Genomic DNA, 20,659 nt, shown 5'->3' on the forward strand with positions numbered 1-20,659 from the left:
AGTCAGTGCCAGAGCTATCTACGTAGTGGAGCTATGCAGTCCACTATCTGGGTAGCTCACTGGATAAAATTTGGACAGTTTTTCTGCATCCTAATTTTATCTAAAAGCTGTCCCAATTTTATCTGGATAGTTATATGTTTTGTAAAACTGAACAGTGCTGTTAACTGGATAACTCCCGGGGCCACTCTTGCTCTGCCCACAGACCAACTCATCATATTGGGTCTGTAATGATTTTCAGCAGTATTATCCAGATAATACACAATAAATATATCAGATAATGCCACTGAAAATCAGAGGATGGCCAGGTCAGCTACACTTACCCTTGTAGCAGCAACTACAAGGGTAAGTATGTTTGAATATTGGGCCATATATTTTTACAGTCCTATGAAAATACACGAAGTGCTCTCCAATCCATTTTTTTTAAATCTTAAACTCACTTCCATCTTTCTTCCAAAGATACTGTCAATTTTGTACCCAGCGCTTCAGTTTTGTCTTGAGGGTTTGAAAATGAGTGGTAAAAATGGCTTTAAATAATGATGTTGTATCAAATCAGAAAAACATCTTCAGGTACATTTTCAACAGAATATCCAGTGAATAATTTTAAATATTTAATCTAAGCATTTCACAAATTATACCTATATTCAGCTGGAAATTGAGATATCCAGGTCGGGACATGCTCAGTTCCTGTGATATTTTAGAAAAGGATCTGCTGACATAGAGGCTTTTTTAAATACCATCCTGCAGGAGTACACATGTATTTTCTGGTACATGCAGTGGGAGCAGCTGCTTTACAGAGATACATGTTGAAAAAATGAACAGCACTGACCTAGCAGTGGAAGTGGCAATTTCCATGTGTAAGCCTGCAAATAGGTGGGAAAATGTGGGATACAAATGCAATAAATAAAGTACCAACACTTGCCAGTTACCTAGTATGTTTTTCTTTCTCTACAAGGTGTTAATTTTGACCCTGTATATTCAGAGAGTTAAATCTGGGGCTGCTTACCAAAGAAGTGCATTTTCAGCTGAAACCAAAACTTCCCGCCACGCTCTGCAGCCCTCCTACCATCTGTAGGCCCTCCCCAGGCCTACCATCAAAGCCCTGGTGGTATAGTGGTCTTTTCGAGGCAGGAACAATCCCCAGTCGCTCCTGCCCATGCTGGCTTCAATCTCAAAATGGCTGCATGACCTCCTGCGGCAGTCTCACAAGGTTGCTGTGGAAAGTCATAGTAGCCATTTTGACTGCAGAGCTGGTGGGGACAGGAGTGACAAAGGATTGCTCCTGCCCTGAAGAAGCCACTAGACCACCAGGGCTTTGAAGGTAGGATCAGAAAGGACCTAAGGGTGGGGGAGAGACAGAATTTGTGGTTGGAGGGCAGCCCATGGGGACAGACTTAATGCAAGGGAGGGTGCGGGGCAGTGGCGTAGCCAGAAGGCAATTTTTGGGTGGGCCAACAGGTTGGATGGGTGGGCACTAGAGTTGCCAACTTTTTTGAAAAAGAAAAAAACAGCAAACCTGATGCACCCATGCTCTGTCCCTACCCCACTCCCCATAACTTCAATGAGGGTTGCAGTGCAGGCTTCAGTGGCTGCAGGCCAATTTAGAGCTAAGGGAAGTACAATAGACTGCACTATTCAGCCCCACTGAGCCATGGTCCTCCAACACATATATGGTATTGAAGCCAAACACATTCTGCATCCAGAGAACCTCCTGGCCCTCCAACAACAATGGATACAGAGCACAGCAAGGACAATTCTCCATAAAACTCATCATATAAAGAAATTTTGTTTTCTAGTGTAATCTCAATTACAGACATATTATAAATTAACTTTAAAAAAATCTATAAAACAAAAGTCACTCAGAACCTAGAGCAAATCTACCATGCCAACACTAACTTCCAAAAACAAAGATCCTACCTATGAAAAAGAAGTGCCTTAAATATTATAATAGGCAAATTACTACAGAATGCTACATGGAAACTTCATGCTAACAGAATACCTCAGTCACACACACAAGACACAAATGCCAAATACAGAATAAGTGACCACAAACTCTAGAAATATAAATTAAACGGAAACCCCAAGAAACTAGACCTTGCATGTAGTACAACACCAGAGAAACAAGAAAGAAAGGCACTTGCTCCTGTGCAAAATATAAAGATGGCACATGCCAGGGATGGTGTTAGGGGATGGAACTAGGGCAATTGTGCTTGGTTCCTTGGCCAGAGAAAGCCTGCATGCTGGAAGCTGAAGGAGCAGCCTGGTAATGGACTTTGGGGTCCTTTCCTAGATTTCTGTCCTGGACCCCAGCCATGTTTACCATCAACTTTGGCAAGATGTACATTCCAAATCCAACATATTATATTCACAACATTGAAAATAAAATATTTTTTATACCTTTTTGTTGTCTGGTCATTTTTTCTGAAATCATATTGGTCCCAGTCTCTGGTTTCTGCTTCCCTCTGTCTTCTCTTAACTCACTTGCCAGGGTCTCCTATTTGACATTTCTTCTTTCTTCATGTCCATCATCCATCTCCCATCTCTGTTTTCCTATATTTCCTTGTTCATTATCTCCCCTGTGTTCATATCCCCTCATCCATCATCATTCCTCTGTGCACCTATGCACCCCATGCCCAGCATATCCCTTCTGCATTCCTATTCTCTCCCTTGTCTGGTATCTCCCCCCCCCCACCCCGTGTCCATATACCCCCCTCTCCAGTGTCCAGCATTTTATCTCTATTCTATACCCCCCCTTGATCAGGCATTACCCCTCTGTGCCATCCCCATACAGCATCTCACATTTGTGTCCCTGTCCCCATGCTCCCACCTAATGCCCATCATCTCCCTTCTGTATCTGTATACTTCCCTAGGTCCCCTTTCTCCCTCCTCCACACCAATGTGTCCCTCTCCTCTCTGATCCCACCCCCCACCAGCTTCTCTTCCTCTCTTTCCTTTCCCTTATGCATCTGGCTCTTTCTCCCTGCATCTCATCATCTGCATATCCAGCACCTCTCCTTCAGCCCCCCCCCCCCACACACACACGTCCAGCATTTCTCCCTTTCATCCAGCCCCCCTACATGTTCAGCACCTCTTTCCCTTTCATCCAACTCCCATACATGTCCAGCACCTCTCCCCCTTCACTTCAACCCTCTGCATATCCAGCACTTCTCCCCTTTCCCTCCACCCCCCCTGCATATCCAGCACCTCTCCCCTTCCTTCCACCCCCCCCCTATATATCCAAAACCTCTCCCTTCCCTCCAACCTCCCCTCTGCAAATCCAAAACCTCTCCCCTTCCCTCCAACCTCCCCTCTGCAAATCCCAAAACCTCTTCCCTTCCTTCCAACCTCCCCTCTGCAAATCCCAAAACCTCTCTCCTTCCTTCCAACCTCCCCTCTGCAAATCCCAAAACTTCTCTCCCTTCCTTCCAACCTCCCCTCTGCAATCCAAAACCTCTTCCCTTCCCTCCAACCTCCCTTCTGCAAATTCCAAAACCTCTCCCCTTCCTTCCAACCTCCCTTCTGCAAATCCCAAAACCTCTCTCCCTTCCCTCCAACCTCCCCTCTGCAAATCCCAAAATCTCTCTCCCTTCCCTCCAACCCTCTGCCCCTTGCAAGTCCAGCACCCTTCTGTTCCCTCCCCTCCCTGCCTCCCCTTACTGGGCCAGCACGCAGCACCCCACTGACTTCCTCACCCTCTCCCACCCCTGCCGCAGCGCTTCATTTAATGTTGTTGTCGGCGCTGCTGTTACAGTTTCCCACCCCCGCGGCGGCGCTTTACACTTTACCTGACGGCAACGCTACAGATGCAGAGCTAACGTCCGACGTCCTGCTCTGGGGCCTTCTGCGTCCCGCCTCCGTAACAGGAAGTTACATCAGCGTGGAAGGCCCGGAGCAGGACGTCGGACGTCAGCGCTGCATCTGTAGCGTTGCCGTCAGGTAAAGTGTAAAGCGCCGCCGCGGGGGTGGGAAACTAACAGCAGCGCCGACAACATTAAATGAAGCGCTGCGGCAGGGGTGGGAGACGGTCATGGCAACTGGATCTGCTTCTGGGCGGGCCTGAGGCTAAACTGGGTGGGCCTGGGCCCATCCAGGCCCACCCGTAGCTACGCCCCTGGTGCGGGGTGACAGTTTCAATTGAAACAGAGTACCGAATTTCAGTCTCTGAGTCAGTTTCAGTCGCCCTCTACTCTAAGGGCATCAAAATAGAGGTGCTCAACGCTAGAACTGCCCCCACAATAGATTAGATGTCCAGCATTACAGGGACAATTTTATAAGGAGCTGTCTAGTTTTAGGCAGCAGAAAAGCACGTAAAAGCTGGTATTCTTGACACTTACATGCACAAATGGCCTCTTATAGAATACCAATTGGCGGAAAAGCACACATCATGATTTGATGGAACATACCTTGCTGGTGGGCATGTACATGGTTCGAGTTTGGATGGAACGGACATGTCAGCATGTTTTTAGCCACTTGCACTAGTATTCTATAACAAAAAGTAGGCACCTGCTTTTCTTTATAGAATAAGCTTAAAATAGGCACCATAACTAGTGCCTTTATTAGGCAAGATGTTATGGAATAACTGCATAATGCTGCCAGATTTTTTTTTAAAAAAACTTGCAGAATAAGCGTTACACCAAATATGTAAGTGTTTTTCAATATCGAGCTCTTTTGTTTATAAACAACAACAAAAAAAATTAAAATTTCACCTCTCTCCTCACCCCAAAAAGGACAAAACTTTCTGAAAGGTTTGATTTTTCCTGTCATTTGTGAACACGGCTGAGAAAAGAATTGTGTTTACATGTGGTTATAAAAACGGGCACAGGTCAAAATGATGTTTGTTTTCAGGGTACATAGGTCATGAAATATACTCAAAACAAAATCTAACCAGAGCAAACTAAGAAAATCAATCATTCGGGGGAATAGACTTTTCCACAGAATACAAAGTTAAGACAGGGCACTTTGGCTGAGCTTTTGCAAAGTCTAAGAAAACTGCTGTACTTTCATTATTTCCCATTTATATTTAGTGGTCACAAGAAAAATGCTAGGTTGTCAGCACTGAAAACCAAAGTTCTCCATTTATCCATAGAGCAGGTACAGTACAAATTACCAAGTGCCACCCTGCCAATTTCCCTCAGTTTGGTTTGGGCAGGAAAAGGTTGAAGTAATTTACTTTCCGTGTCCATTCAGCTCTTGTCCTTTAATGAGACTTGCTCACAAAAGGGAAAATCAGTGTCAAATGTGATGGCAGATAAAGACCAGTACGGTCCATCCGGTCTGCCCAACAAGATAAACTCATAGTACAAGTTATGATACCTATACTTGAGCTTGATTTGTCCTTGCCATTTTCAAGACATAGACCACAGAAGTCTGCCCAGCACTGGTCTTGTTCTCCAGTTACGGAAACTGAATCTGTCCAGCCATGATCGGAGCACACACCATAGAAGTCTGCCCAGCACTGGCTTTGCTTCCCAATTACTGGTGTTGACATCTAATCACCACTAAGCATGTTTGATTCCATGCCTTCTGTACAGGATTCCTTTGTGTTTCTCCCATGCATTTTTGAATTCAGTAACTGTTTTCATCTCCACCACCTCCTGCAGGAGGGCATTTCAAGTATCTACAAACCTCTCTGTGAAAAAGTACTTTGTGACAATATTCCTGAGTCGGCCCCCCTGCAACCTCAATTCATGTCATCTACTTCTACCTCTGGAAAAGATTTGTTTATAAACTAATATTTCAAATATCTGAATGTCAACACCATATCACTCCTGTCTCTCATTTCCTCCAGGTTCAGGTCCTCAAGTCTCTCCTCATATGTTTTGTGATTTAAACCCCATACCATTTTGGTCCCTTTTGTCTGAATCGCTTCAAGTCTTTTTATGTCCTTAGCAAGATACAGCCTCCAAACCTGAACACAATACTCCAAGTGGGGCCTCAACAATAACTTTTACAGGGCATCAACACCTCCTTTCTTCTGCTGGTTATATCCCTCTCTATGCAGCCTAGCATCCTTCTGGCTGCGGCCACCATCTTGTCACACTGTTTCATCACCTTGACAGTCTCAGATACCATCAACCCAAGGTCCCTCTCTTGGGAAGTGCTTATCAATCTCTCTCCTCTTATCTGGTACATCTCCTTTGGATTTCTGCACCCCAAGTGTCTCACTCTGCACTTCTTCATATTAAACTTTAACTGCCAGACCTTTGACCATTCTTCTAATTTTTAGAGAACTCTTCTCATGGTTTCTACTCCCTCTGGGGTATCCACTCTATTGGCTATCTTCATATCATCTGCAAAAAGGCAAACTTTTCCCTCTAACCCTTCAGCAATGTCTCTCAAAAATATATTAAACAGAATCAGCCCCAGTACCGACCCCACTACTCAACTTCCTTTCCTCCAAGCAGATTCCATTTACCACCACCCTCTGCCACCTGTCCGTCAACCAGTTTCCAATCCAGTTTGTGTCATCTGTAAATTTAATCATCGCACTTGTCGTTCTGATTTCCAGATCATTTATAAATATGTTAAATAGAACTGGCCCCAATACAGATCCCTGCGGCACTTCACTATTGATCTTCCTCCATTGAGAAAAATGGATATTAACCCTACCCTCTGTTTTCTGTCCAATAGCCAATTCCTAATCCTCAATAGAACATTGCCTCCTATCCCATGACTCTTTAACTTTCTCAGGAGTCTCTCATGAGGAACTTTATCAAAAGCTTTCTGAAAATCTAGATACACTATATCAACCGGCTCATCTTTATCCACATGTTTATTCATGCCTTCAAATAAATGAATGTGATATTAAAACAGCATCCCTCACTGTCAGGAACATAGGTGGAGGACTTCTGCACAACTTAAAGGTAAAATTATGTATAATCATACCTGATAATTTTCTTTCCATTAATCATAGCTGATCAATCCATAGACTGGTGGGTTGTGTCCATCTACCAGCAGGTGGAGATAGAGAGCAAACTTTTGCCTCCCTATATGTGGTCATGTGCTGCCGGAAACTCCTCAGTATGTCGATATCAAAGCTCCATCCGCAGGACTCAGCACTTAGAGAATTACACCCACGAAGGGACACTCTGCCCAGCTCACCACCGCCGAAACGGGGGAGGGGAATTAACCCAGCTCATCCCCACACAAGTGGGGGAGGGGAATCCGTCCAGCTCATCCCCGCGGAGCGGGGGAGGGACACCACACCCGCCGATGCGGGGGGATCTGGCTTATCCTGCAACCGCAACCGCGGGAGGAGCTGACTGACCCTAACACCGCCGAAGCGGGAGGGGTACAAAGCTGCCCTACAGCCGCACGAAAGCGGGAGGGAGTGCCGGCAGAATTTATGTCTCAATCCAGCCCCGTAAAACGGAGGGGAGAGGAATGCAGCAGCTCACTGTAACACAAAGTCGTCTCAACTCTTGAAGAATCCAAGTGAAAGAAGAACTTGAACACGAAGTCCTCCTGAAGTAACTGAAGGCTAAACTTGAACCTAAAATTCAACCAGAATATAAACAGTACAGATATCTGGGAGGGGCTATGGATTGATCAGCTATGATTAATGGAAAGAAAATTATCAGGTATGATTATACATAATTTTACCTTCCATATCATCAAGCTGATCAATCCATAGACTGGTGGGATGTACCGAAGCAGTACTCACCCAGGGCAGGACATAGAAATCCCTGACCTCAACACTGAAGCTCCAAACCGGGCCTCCGCCCGTGCAGCCACAGTCAAACGGTAATGCTTGGAGAATGTATGAGCCGAAGCCCACGTTGCCGCCTTGCATATCTCTTCCAAGGAGACGGATCCGGCCTCTGCCATCGAGGCCGCCTGAGCTCTCGTGGAGTGAGCCTTCAGCTGGATAGGCGGCACCTTCCCCGCGGCCACATAAGCCGCTGCAATGGCTTCCTGGACCCATCTTGCCACTGTAGGCTTAGCAGCCTGCAGACCCTTACGAGGACCTGCAAACAGGACAAACAGATGATCCGATTTCCGGAAATCATTGGTCACTTCCAAGTATCTGATGATGACTCGTCTCACATCCAGATATTCAAGAGCGGAGTACTCCTCTGGGTAGTCCTCCCTACGAAAGGAAGGGAGACAGAGCTGCTGATTCACATGGAAGCGAGAACCAATCTTGGGCAGGAAGGAAGGCACTGTGCGAATAGTCACTCCTGCCTCAGTGAACTGCAGAAAAGGCTCTCGACATGAGAGCGCCTGGAGCTCGGAAACTCTTCTGTCTGAAGTGATAGCCACCAAAAAGACTGCTTTCAATGTCAGGTCTTTCAGAGATGCCCTCGACAAGGGTTCCAAAGGCGGCTTCTGCAATGCTCTTAGCACCAGGTTGAGATTCCACGCAGGCACCACTGAGTGCAGAGGAGGGCGCAGGTGATTAACTCCCTTGAGAAAGCGCACCACATCTGGCTGCGAAGCCAGGGAAGCACCCTTCAGGCGGCCCCTGAAGCAAGCCAGAGCCGCTACCTGGACTTTAAGAGAACTGAGCGACAGGCCTTTCTCCAGACCTTCTTGCAGGAACGCCAACACTGAAGAAATTGGAGCAGTGAAGGGAGAAAGTGAGCCTGCTTCACACCATGCTGCAAAGATACGCCAAACCCTGGCGTAAGCAGTAGAAGTAGAGCGCTTCCTCGCTCTCAGCATAGTGGCGATGACCTTGTCTGAGAAGCCCTTCTTCCTCAGACGCTGCCGCTCAATAGCCAGGCCGTAAGACCAAAGGGAGAGGGATCCTCCAACACCACGGGACCCTGATGTAACAGGCCCTGCTCCACTGACAGCCGCAGAGGATCGTCGACTGAGAGCCTGAACAAGTCCGCATACCAGGGACGTCTGGGCCAATCCGGACCCACCAGGATTACCCTGCCGGGATGCTTTGCCACCCGGTCTAGCACCCTGCCCAACACGGGCCAGGGCGGGAACACATAGAGGAGCTCTTGTGTCGGCCACTGTTGGAGAAGAGCATCTACTCCCAGGGATCGAGGGTCCCGTCCTCTGCTGAAAAAGCGCGGCACTTGGCCATTGGCCGATGACGCCATCAGATCTAGGCTCGGCTGGCCCCAGCGCTTCGTGATGTCCAAGAACGCCTGAGCAGATAGTTGCCACTCTCCCGTGCTCCAAGGTATGCGACTGAGAAAGTCCGCCTTGACATTCATGACTCCGGCAATGGTGGGCCGCTGAAAGCTGCTCCAGGTTCGCTTCCGCCCACTGGCAAAGACTCATAGCCTCCTTGGCTAGAGGGCGCTCTGGTACCGTCCTGGCGGTTGATATAGGCCACAGCCGTGGCAATTGTCCGACAGGACCCGTACAGGCTTCAACACCAGTACCGGATGAACTCCAATAACACCAACCGAATGGCTCTGAGTTCCAGGAGGTTGATAGACCACTTGCCTCTGCAGGAGACTAGAGCCCCTGCGCTGTCCTCTCAAGCAGTGGGCTCCCCAGCCCATCAAGAGGCGTCTGTCGTGACGACAATCCACTCCGGGTCACCAGAGGCAATCCTGCAGACAACTTGTCTGTCTGCGTCCGCCAGCTCAGCGCCTTGCGCACTGCTGGGTCCACGGGAAGGCGCACAGCATAATCCTCCGACATCGGAGTCCAGCGCAGCAGCAGAGATAGCTGTAGTGGTCTCATATGAGCCCTGGCCCAGGGCACTACTTCCATCGTGGCCGTCATAGAGCCCAACAGCTGCACGTAGTCCCAAGCCCGAATAGGAGAGGCTACTAGGAACTAGTCCACCTGAGCCTGAAGCTTGACAATCCGATTGTCTGGCAGGAACACTCTGCCCACTTGGGTGTCGAATCGAACTCCCAGATACACCAGGGACTGAGTCGGGCGCAGCTGGCTCTTCTTCCAGTTGATGATCCATCCCAGGGAGCTCAAAAGAGCAACTACCCGGTCCATAGCTTTGCCGCACTCTGCATAAGAGGGGGCTCGGATCAACCAGTCGTCCAGATAAGGATGGACTTGTACTCCTTCCTTTAGCAGGAAGGCCGCTATGACCCCCATTACTTTGGAAAAGGTCCGCGGAGCAGTAGCCAACCCGAAAGGGAGGGCTCTGAACTGGAAGTGTCGTCTCAGGACTGTAAAACGCAGAAAGCGTTGGAGAGGAGGCCAGATGGGAATATGCAGGTACGCTTCCTTGATGTCCAAGGAAGCCAAGAACTCTCCTGCCTTCACTGCCGCTATAACAGAGCGGAGAGTCTCCATGCGAAAGTGCCTCACTTTCCAGGCCCGATTGACCCCTTTGAGGTCGAGGATAGGCCGGACAGAACCTCCTTTCTTTGGAACCACAAAGTAAATGGAGTAACGTCCCTTGCCAATCTGATTTTTTGGCACCGGAACGACCGCACCCAGGCGGATCAGGTTGTCCAAGGTCTGCTGCACTACCACAGCTTGACCGGAGACTTGCAGGGAGAGAGTACAAACCCGTCTCTTAAGGGTTGGCAGAACTCTAGCTTGTAGCCGTCTCTGATGACTTCCAGCACCCACGCGTCTGAAGTTATAGTGGTCCACTCGCCCAGAAACGAGGACAGCCGTCCTCCAATCTGCACTGGGGCGTGGACCAAGGCCCCGTCATTGGGTACGAGACCCTGGGGGAGGACCGGAGGGAGCACCTCCGGGACGGCGGTCTCTGCGAAAGGAATGCTGCTTGGGGGAGAAATTCCTCTTGAAGGAAGAGGGGGCAGAGGAACCCGACTTGCCCGGGCGGTATGGAGGTATCGGGACGAGTACTAACCCGAGCCCTGACCTCTGGTAATTTCTTGCCCTTAGACGTGCCGAGATCGGTCACGATTTTGTCCAGCTCGACCCCAAAGAGCAACTTGCCTTTAAAAGGCAATCTAGCCAGGCGGGATTTAGAGGCGTGGTCAGCAGACCAATGTTTCAGCCAAAGCCACCGCCGCGCAGAGACTGTCTGAGCCATGCCTTTAGCTGAGGCTCTCCAGACATCATACAGCAAGTCTGCCAAATAGGCTAAGCCCGATTCCAGGGCCGGCCAATCAGCCCTCAAGGAATGATCCGAGGGGGAAGCCCGCTGCACCATAGTCCGGCACGCCCTGGCCACATAGGAGCCGCAAACTGAGGCCTGCAAACTTAAAGCAGCTGCTTCCAAGGACGACCTTAAGGCCGCCTCCAATCTTCTGTCTTGGGCGTCCTTTAGGGCCGTGCCACCTTCCACCGGCAACGCCGTTTTCTTAGTCACCGCAGTGATTAAAGAATCCACGGTAGGCCACAGATAGGCCTCACGTTCACTCACAGCCAAAGGATAGAGGCGGGACATAGCCCTAGCCACTTTAAGGCTCGTTTCCGGGACATCCCATTGAGCCGCAATTAAGGTGTGCATGGCATCATGCACGTGGAAGGTTCTAGGCGGGCGCTTCGTCCCCAGCATAATGGCAGAGCCAACAGGGGCTGAGGGAGAGACGTCCTCCGGAGAGGAAATCTTCAAAGTGTCCATGGCCTGTAACAACAGGTTGGGCAAATCCTCTGGGCTAAAAAGCCGCGCTGCAGAGGGGTCATCCGCTCCATCCGAGCGGGGATCTATCTCCTCCAAGGAATCCGCAAAGGATCGTTGGGAGACCTCAGACACGCTGCCCTCATCTACATCGGAGGAGACAAAAGTCCTCCAAGGCCTGGAAATCAACCCGAGGGCGTTTACCTCTGGGAACCTCAACCTCTTTATCAGAAGAGGGAGCAGGGGCAGCGTTTTGCATGAGGAAAGCCTGATGCAGCAGCAAAACAAACTCGGGGGAGAAACCCCCCAGACTGTGCACTTCCGCAGCCTGGGCAACAGCCCTAGACACACTCTCAACCGGCGCTCGCAATAGCGGGGGAGAGACATGCTGCGCATCCAAAATGGCGTCCGGCGCGAAACTCCGTGAAGGAGCCGCGCGGGAAGAACGGCGCTTAACTTTAGCCGCTTTTGTGCCGTCGCCCAAATTAAGGGCGTTCATGGCATTAATGTCTCCAACCTCAAGGGCGGCCCCGAAGAAGCCGTCCGAGCCGCGTGGCCGGCCAAGATGGCGGAGGCGAGGAGCGGGGGATGGGCGTTTATGGCGGGAAAAAACCGCCACGCCGGAGGAACGACCGGGACATTCATCGGTCACTAAACTATCACCCATCAAGGGCGAATCAGGTTGTAAAACCCCCGCATCCCCTCTAGAAGCGCTCCAGCGATCCGGGGAGCGACCCTTTGCGCCCTCGCCCTCCGACGCCATTGCCACGAGGAGAAGAATCGGGGAACCCCCTGCCCGCTATAAAAAGGTAAAATTACCTGCTTGCCGCTCCGAGCTGTAACGAACTGGTGTCCCAGTGAGTAGCTGCAATGAACGTTTAAAGAAACGTCGAATTAAACGCCTTTAAAGACGTTTAAAAATATTTTTTTTTTTTTTTTAAACGGAGCCAGCGGGAGGGGGGAGAAAAGGAGGGACCTGGTACCACCAGGTTTGCACTTGCTCAAAAGAGCCCTCAACCCCAGGCCTCAACAAAACCTAAGGATTAGGCTTGGAGGCCTAGCCAGAGCTGCTGCTGTGTGTGACCACCACCTGCTGAGATAGAGAACATACTGTGGAGTTTCCGGCAGCACATGACCACATATAGGGAGGCAAAAGTTTGCTCTCTATCTCCACCTGCTGGTAGATGGACACAACCCACCAGTCTATGGATTGATCAGCTTGATGATATGGAAGCAGGGGTTCTCAACACAGTACATTGCTCAATGCACACACATACCACTCACTGACTTCTTCACTAAACAAAACTGTGGCAAGAGATTTGCTGAACTTTACAATCTGCTTCAATGACAATTTTCTGTATTCTTCACAGTTCAAGAAACATGAATTTTGCCATTAGCAGAGTACCTGCCATTGTTATAACAATTATTTGCCAATTTATGTTTTTCAGTTTTCTCAAAAAGATCATAACACAGTGTCCCATTACCTTGATCCTTCCTTTTCTTACTGTGCTTTGAATGTGATAATCTGGACTTCTTACATGATGGCTCTTCATGCCCTTCATCACTTTTTGGTCTTTTCTTATTTGGTTTGACTTCTCTCTTTCTGTTGTAAGAAAAGAAAAAGTTCTTAAGTAACTGCAGGCTTCAGAAATGTTCATCTACAGTTTCCATTAAGCAGCTATATTTCTAAGCTCTACATGCCTGACTTGCTTGTTGTTTTGCTGTATCTAAGCCCTGAAACACCTCCACTAGGTACAACTAAACCTACATGTTGTATAGATTGACTGTATAGATTGTATAGAGTGGAGGAGTGGCCTAGTGGTTAGAGCACCAGTCTTGCAATCCAGAGGTGGCCGGTTCAAATCCCACTACTGCTCCTTGTGATCTTGGGCAAGTCACTTAACCCTCCATCGCCTCAGGTATAAACTTAGATTGTGAGCCCTCCTGGGACAGAGAAATATCCAGTGTACCTGAATGTAACTCACCTTGAGTTACTACTGAAAAAGGTGTGAGCAAAATCTAAATAGATAAATAAATAGATTGTATGGAGGAGGTCTTTATCTGCCATCATTTACTATGTATGTGCATTAAGTTTGCCTGCATATTGAGTGACCAATTTTATAAAAGCATATTTCAGTGGGTATAGCATTGTTTTTCCCATGGAAATGCTGATGTTAATTAATTATTGCAAGCTTATACATAACTACCATTCTTAACTCCCATATAAAATGATACTGCATAAAAGTCCCCCTAGAATTTCTATCACAACAGTTTCAGCTAAATTTTAGTCTTTAAATACATCTTCTGTCCAATCTTACTACTGTTTAAAGTTTCCTCTAGCTCAAGGCGTCTTCTGTCTTCAGTCTTTATCTACACATTCTATAGGTCTTATTACTGTTTCTTCTTGTCTGCAGGTCTTCAAATCAGATGGAAGGTCCAGCCTTTACGGCCTCAACCTTGAGGATCTTTCAAAATAGTAATAGTTCAGCATAAGAACTCAACATAATTCACTTAGGGGCCCTTTTACTAAGCTGCGGTAAAAGGGGCCCTGCGCTAGCATCGACAGCCATTTTTGCCAAATCTTGAGGCCATTTTTACCACAGCACGTAAAAAGGCAGAAAAAAGAAACAGCCATGCGGTGAGATTGCACTTACCACATGGCCATGCGGGGGAGGGGAGAGCACTTACCGCCACCCCCTGGAGCTGCCTGATTGCCACCGGGTAACCGCTGCAGTAAAAAAATAGGGACCTAATTTTCCCTACTGCCAGAAATGCCATGCACTGCGGGCAGAACTACAGCTGGTGCCTGCGTTGGGTCAACGGCACACCGTAAGCTTAACAGCCTCCTTTATCAAGCCACACTAGCAGTTCCTGTGTGACAATGCCAACAAAACCCATTCAAAGTGAATGGGCTTCGTCAGCATTGCCTCACAGGGGACCGCTAGAACGACAAGAGGCCTTAAGCAGGTTTCACTGTTAAGTCATCAGCACACTGGTCTATACAAAAGTATCATACAATAGGCTTTGAGTTGTCCAGAGATAGCCTGAAATATCACCAAGTTATTTGTGTTACGTGGTTAGGTTGTTAAGCTTGACAAACTTTAATACACTTCTGAAGCACTGTTCTAGATTTATCATCCACAGTAAAAACACAGATGACTACTTGTAAAGAATGTAAACAATAAATGCTATATAACACTACCCTAACCACTGAGGTCCCAAAAGGTTCTACTTTAAAACATTCATTGGGCTAATAACTAACCACACACTCTCCAAAAGACATTACATGATGTGATACCCGTAAGTGAGCCTTCTCCGGAGTAGCCCCCACACTCTGGAATGCACTGCCTGAAAGGCTGTGCTTAACACAAGACTATCTGTACTTCAGGAAGCAGGTGAAAGCTTGGCTCTTCAACCAGGCCTTTACTGGAAGAAGTAACTAACTTGCTAGTCTCACTCACACACACAAGGAGTACTCAGGCTGCATATACTGCAGCAGGACATGTTTATCCACTCCTCCTCTAGCTGAGATAACATTTAACCATTTCTCTGACCTCATGTGCAACTTTCTTTAAATTAATCACCTTACTTTCTAACTCTTCCTACTTTCTTACCCTTCTATATGTTACATCTTTGCTTTACCCTTCGCTATCACCTATAATGTTCTATTACGTGTTGTGTGGACATTGTAAATAGTATACCATGTCATACTTTGTATTGTTTTTGAATATTTTTACTGCTGTAATTGTCTATTGCTCATACTTGATCTATTCTTACTGTAAAAAGGCAGTAAATAAGTCCTAACAAACAAACAAACAAATAATAAAGGCAAAATCCAACACTAAAACAGAAATCAGATGAATGAAAAAAAGAAAAGAAAAAAAGCCTACGTTTTTTCACACACACTCTCCTAACTACTTCGCTTCCTTTAAACAAATTTCAATTCCTGGAATTAATAGAATACATAATGCTGTAATGTTGTCATAAGGCTGTATTACCTGTGATGAAAGTTTAATTTATAGGAACACTCTGGACACAGCCCTGAAATTAACAAAACAAAACAAAAAACAATTAGAGACCTTCAAAATTTATATTACTGCTTATACAGCATCAGCAACATATTTAATTCTACGTATGATAATAAACCATTGAAATCTCTATCTTGATGATCCTACCCTTTTAATTTGAGGAGAACTGGGACACACACACATGTTCTGCTCAAAATCAAATGCATGATAAACTGGAGAACTGAAGCCGAATGCCCATTCTAATTTTTAGCCCATCCTAACACATTACATTACCAGCTCCGAGATAATTTTGTAGTCAGATATATCATCAATTATCAGGGACTAGAATTAATTTTAAATGCTGGCTTCCACAGGCTTTTCATACCAATAAATTCAGTGCCAGGCCAAACCTGGATACCAGCAGCAAGTATCTGGGTATCAAATAAAGAGGGGTATAACCAGTAGAAGAAAGGAGGTGATGATGCCCCTGTACAAGTCATTGGTGAGGCCCCACTTGGACTACTGTGTTCAGTTTTGGAGGTAGTATCTTACTAAAGATGTAAAAAGACTTGAAGCGGTTCAAAGAAATGCGACAAAAATTGTATAGTATTTGCGTTGCAAGACGTACAAGGAGAGACAGGGGTGATACGATACAGATGTTCAAATATTTGAAAGATATTAATCCACAAACAAACCTTTTCCAGAGACAGGAAGGTGATAGAACTAGAGGACATGAATTGGGGTTGAAAGGGGGCAGACTCAGGAATACTGTCAAAAGTACTTTTTTTTTCATGGAGAGGGAGGTAGATACTTGGAATGCCCTCCCACGGGAGGTGGTGGAAATGAAAACGGTAACTGAATTCAAAAATGCGTTGGACAAACACAAAAGAATCCTGTTTAGAAGGAAAGAGGGGAGAAGTCACGTGATGCTTCCTGAGAAGATGTGAAGGAGTGGAGCTCCTGCACTAACCCAGCAAAATCAGCTAAATATCCCTACTTGCAGGCAACAATTTAAGTAAAATTACAGACCTGGTCTCCGCTGATCCTCTTCTTGTGCAGGTGTGATCTTAGCTGTCCATCCGCTGTGGGAAAACCTGAAAACAAGCCCTCCCAAAATGGAGGACTCCCAGCAGGTGTTTACAATACAAGTGGGCGACTGGGTGAAAGATATCTTGGTCTGTGGCAGCGGCCCTGGAGGATCGCATCAACAAGTTGCAATCGGCAAGGGAAAAACACAGAGAGAGATATGACTCCTACGGCCAGAGATTAACGGATGTGGAGGAACGGATATCTGATTGGGAAGACAAAGAAGGGCATAATCGAACAGGGCGCCCAAGTTTTCCTGAGGGCGTCCCTGCAGGACGTCCCCGCAAAGGGGCAGGGAAACCCTTATTATCGAAATGAGATGGGCGGCCATCTTTCGTTTCGCTAATACGGTCGGGGACGCTCAAATCTCAACATTTAGGTCGACCTTAGAGATGGTCGTTCCTAGAGATGGTCGTCCCCGATTTTCGGCGATAATGGAGCGATAATGGAAACCGAGGACGCCCATCTCAGAAACAACCAAATCCAAGCCATTTGGTCATGGGAGGAGCCAGCATTCATAGTGCACTGGTCCCCCTCACATGCCAGGACACCAACCAAGCACCCTAGGGGGCACTGCAGTGGACTTCACAAATTGCTCCCAGGTGAACAGCTCCCTTACCTTGGGTGGAGCCCCCCAAACCCCACTCCCCACAACTGCACACCACTACCATAGCCCTTAGGGATGAAGGGGGGCACATAGATGTGGGTACAGTGGTTTTGTGGTGGGATTTGGAGGGCTCACATTTACCACCAAAAGTTTAACAGGTGGAGGGGGGGAATGGGCCTGGGTCCGCCTGCCTGAAGTGCACTGCAGTACCCACGAAAACTGCTCCAGGGACCTGCATACTGCTGTCATGGAGCTGGGTATGATATTTGAGGCTGGAAAAAATATTTAAACATTTTTTTCAGGGTGGGTGGGGATTAGTGACCACTGGGGGAGTAAGGGGAGGTCATCCCCAATTCCCTCCGGTGGTCATCTGGTCATTTAGGGCACAAGTAAAGTCGGCCAAGTGTTCGTCAGGGACGCCCTTCTTTTTTTCCATTATTTGCCGAGGACGCCCATGTGTTAAGCAAGCCCCAGTCACGCCTTCGCTATGCTTCTGACACACACAGGAACTTTGGTCATCCCCGCGACGGAAAGCAGTTGAGGATACCCAAAATCAGCTTTTGATTATGCCGATTTGGGCAACCCTGGGAGAAGGACGCTCATCTCCCAATTTGTGTCAAAAGATGGGCGCCCTTCTCTTTCAAAAATAAGCCTGAGAGAGACCCAGATGGAACAGCAACTTGCCACACTGCAGTCGGTCACGACGGCCCTTGAAGCACAAGTTGAGGAGCAAGAGAATCAAAGCAGACGCAATAACCTGCATTGGTGGGGCTCCCAAAAGCTGTATCAGATGCAGAACTCTATACAGTATTCAGCATATGGCTACCGGAAAAACTTTGGAGGCCAATATGGCTGTGAAAGAGCTCACCAGATCAGGAGCAAAACGCAAGGAGAAAGGAAGTCAAGGGGAGCAATAGCACAGTACAATAACTGGAAGGAAAGGGAACAGATACTGAGAACGTACCGACGAGGGGGATTGCTTGAATACGAGGGGAGCCGAATTCTCATTTTTAATGATTATTCTATCAAGGCAGTAACTTTGAGGAAACAAATATCTCTGTATTGCGCCACACTCCATCAAAAGGGAATACAGTTTGCGCTGTTGTACCCAGTGAAACTGAGAGTGTGGCATGAGGGCAAGACGCTGCTGTTGCAGTCAGCAGATGAAGCAAACAGACATGACTAAAGTCACACACCGCTGCACAATGCGAGCTTGCCCGTCCATCGAATGCTTGAGGTTTCAGCCAAAAATGCACAGGCATTTTTGAACAAAACCAGAACCCAGATTTCAGCTCAGTCTTGGTGCTAAATCTGAATCTCAGTCAGCCTCTATAGAGCTACACCATAAAGATGGTTTCTGTATGAGCGCCATACAGCTGTGTGCTGTATCGATATCATACTACTGCCAGCTAAATCTATGCCATGCATGCTGCCTCTATGGAATACAGCTGATTGTATGCCACAGAACCGACTGCTGTATGTATGTGGTACAGCTGTCTGCTACATCTACATCATACATTTGCCAGCTGCATCTATGCCATACAGGTGCCTGTTGAATCCATGTTATAAAGATGTTGGCGATATCCATACTGTCAAATTGTGTGTTGCAACTGCACCATACTATGGACTGCGGTTAAGGCTCTCAGGCAGCTTCTGCCACTATGCTATACAGCTAGGAGATGTAGGTGTGGCATATAGCTGGCTGCCTGAGCAGTACTAAATAATCTGTTATTGGTATTTGCAAGCATACCATTCAGATGGCTGGTGCAGTGTTGCTGCAGGATAGCAATACAGATAATAGGTGTTACAGCAACACAACGTATCTGGCTGGTACAACTGTGTCACACAAGCAAAGTTGCAGGTGTAGAATAACAAACTGAGGGGTCCTTTTACTAAGCTGCGGGGGCCTGTTTTTCCCACACACCAGGGCCCTTTTTAACGCAGTGGATAAAAACCTCCCAGACAAATATGGCCATGCGGTAAGAGAACTCTTACCATGTGGCCCTGCGGTGGGGAGCCCTATTGCTATTAGTTTTCTGGAGAGAGTTAACTTTAGAAAAACTTACTCAGTTTAACAAGAGCATTCCTTTTCTCGCCATGCTCAATGTAACCAAAATTCACCTCCCAGCTTTTCAGTCCTTCCTTCTCATCACAGTGCTTGCTTCCACAGAAAAACTGACCTGCACAAAATTAAAAAATGCAAAGTAAAATTAACAGTTACATTCAATTCTGCAGTCTGCTGACTGTATGTGCTGGCTTGGCTTGTTCTATATGTTGGGATCTCTCTCTACTAACTATCTCCAAACCTCCCCCACTCCACTCAAAACTCACGATACCATGGGAAAGTGCAGGGAGCTTAGCCAAGGGCTTACATTCAAGGATAGTGATTTTCAAACCTTTTTATATGTAGAAAGTATTTCCTGCATGCTAAGGTTATTTTTACCACAGCCATAAAAATGCCTTTCTCCTATTTTCTCCATTAATGGCTGTGTGCTGTTTCCATTGGTGTGCAGCTATTTTAAAAAATTACCACATCACCACTTACCACCACCTATTTTGTAGGCAGTAAGGGCTCCTGGTTATCCGTCCACTAACCAGTTAAAGCATGGTAATACAGATGCGCTAACTGGTTAGCGTAGGAATGCCCACTCTCCGCCAGACATGCCCCCTCAAAAAATTTTTTTTTAAACTATTTAGTGTGCGCACACATTCAAAAATTATCACGTAACCCTGTAGCATGTCCTACCGTAGTCCATTTTTTGCTGTGTTAGGCACACATTGGTGCCTAACGCAGATTAATAAGAGGGCCCCTTATTTTTTTATACTCCTATTTTATCCTTCTTGAGCATTCCTTTTAATCCTTAGTCATCTAGCAGGTCAAACTGACTCCCTCAAATGTGTTTTGGATGAAGTGTACTTGAGAAAGTTAATAGTATTAGTTTTTGCCTCTGTGGCAAATTTTTTTTCAAAGTTTCTGTTGGCCTGCCTTATTATAGTTTTACATTCAACCTGCCAATACTTTTGCTCATCACTATTTTCCTCAGTTGGGTCTGTGTTCACTTTTCTAAAAGTTGATCTTTTGGCTTTAGCTGCCTCTTTCACCTTAGCATTAGTCTACATTAGCAGTCATTTACGGGCTCATTTTCAAAACAGAAATATGTCCAAAAAAATGGAACAAAGCGACAGATTGATGCATTTTTCATAAAACCAACCAAATCGTTATTTTCAAATATCATTTTTAATACATTTTCTATGCAATTCGTCTAAATCTCAAGGGGGGCGTGTTTTCGTCGGGACTAGGGTGGACTTACGATGTGAGCAGTTTTCTGTGATAATGGAACATTGTAAACACGTCCAAGGCAAAAAATAGTACATTTTTGGCTAGACCTGTTTTAATAACAACTAAATGCCAAAACAGGGGCCCTTTTACCAAGCTGCAGGAAAAAGGGCCCTGCGCTGGTGGCGGGGACGGTTTCCCATGCGCCAGGG

General features: G+C 46.9%; 1 protein-coding gene across 1 annotated transcript in view; it reads right to left on the minus strand.

Annotated features, from left to right (window-relative positions):
• Positions 1–20,659, minus strand: part of LOC115470114 (protein FRA10AC1) — a 103,564-nt gene that overhangs the window by 12,191 nt on the left and 70,714 nt on the right. The window contains exons 9-11 of the mRNA XM_030203040.1: positions 19,237–19,350; positions 15,469–15,511; positions 12,955–13,073 (exon numbers count right to left, since the gene is read on the minus strand). Of these exons, the coding sequence (XP_030058900.1) occupies positions 12,955–13,073; positions 15,469–15,511; positions 19,237–19,350 (276 nt within the window). The remainder of the gene's footprint in view (positions 1–12,954; positions 13,074–15,468; positions 15,512–19,236; positions 19,351–20,659) is intronic.

Source organism: Microcaecilia unicolor, chromosome 5, assembly GCF_901765095.1.
Source record: "Microcaecilia unicolor chromosome 5, aMicUni1.1, whole genome shotgun sequence".
NCBI lineage: Eukaryota > Metazoa > Chordata > Amphibia > Gymnophiona > Siphonopidae > Microcaecilia > Microcaecilia unicolor.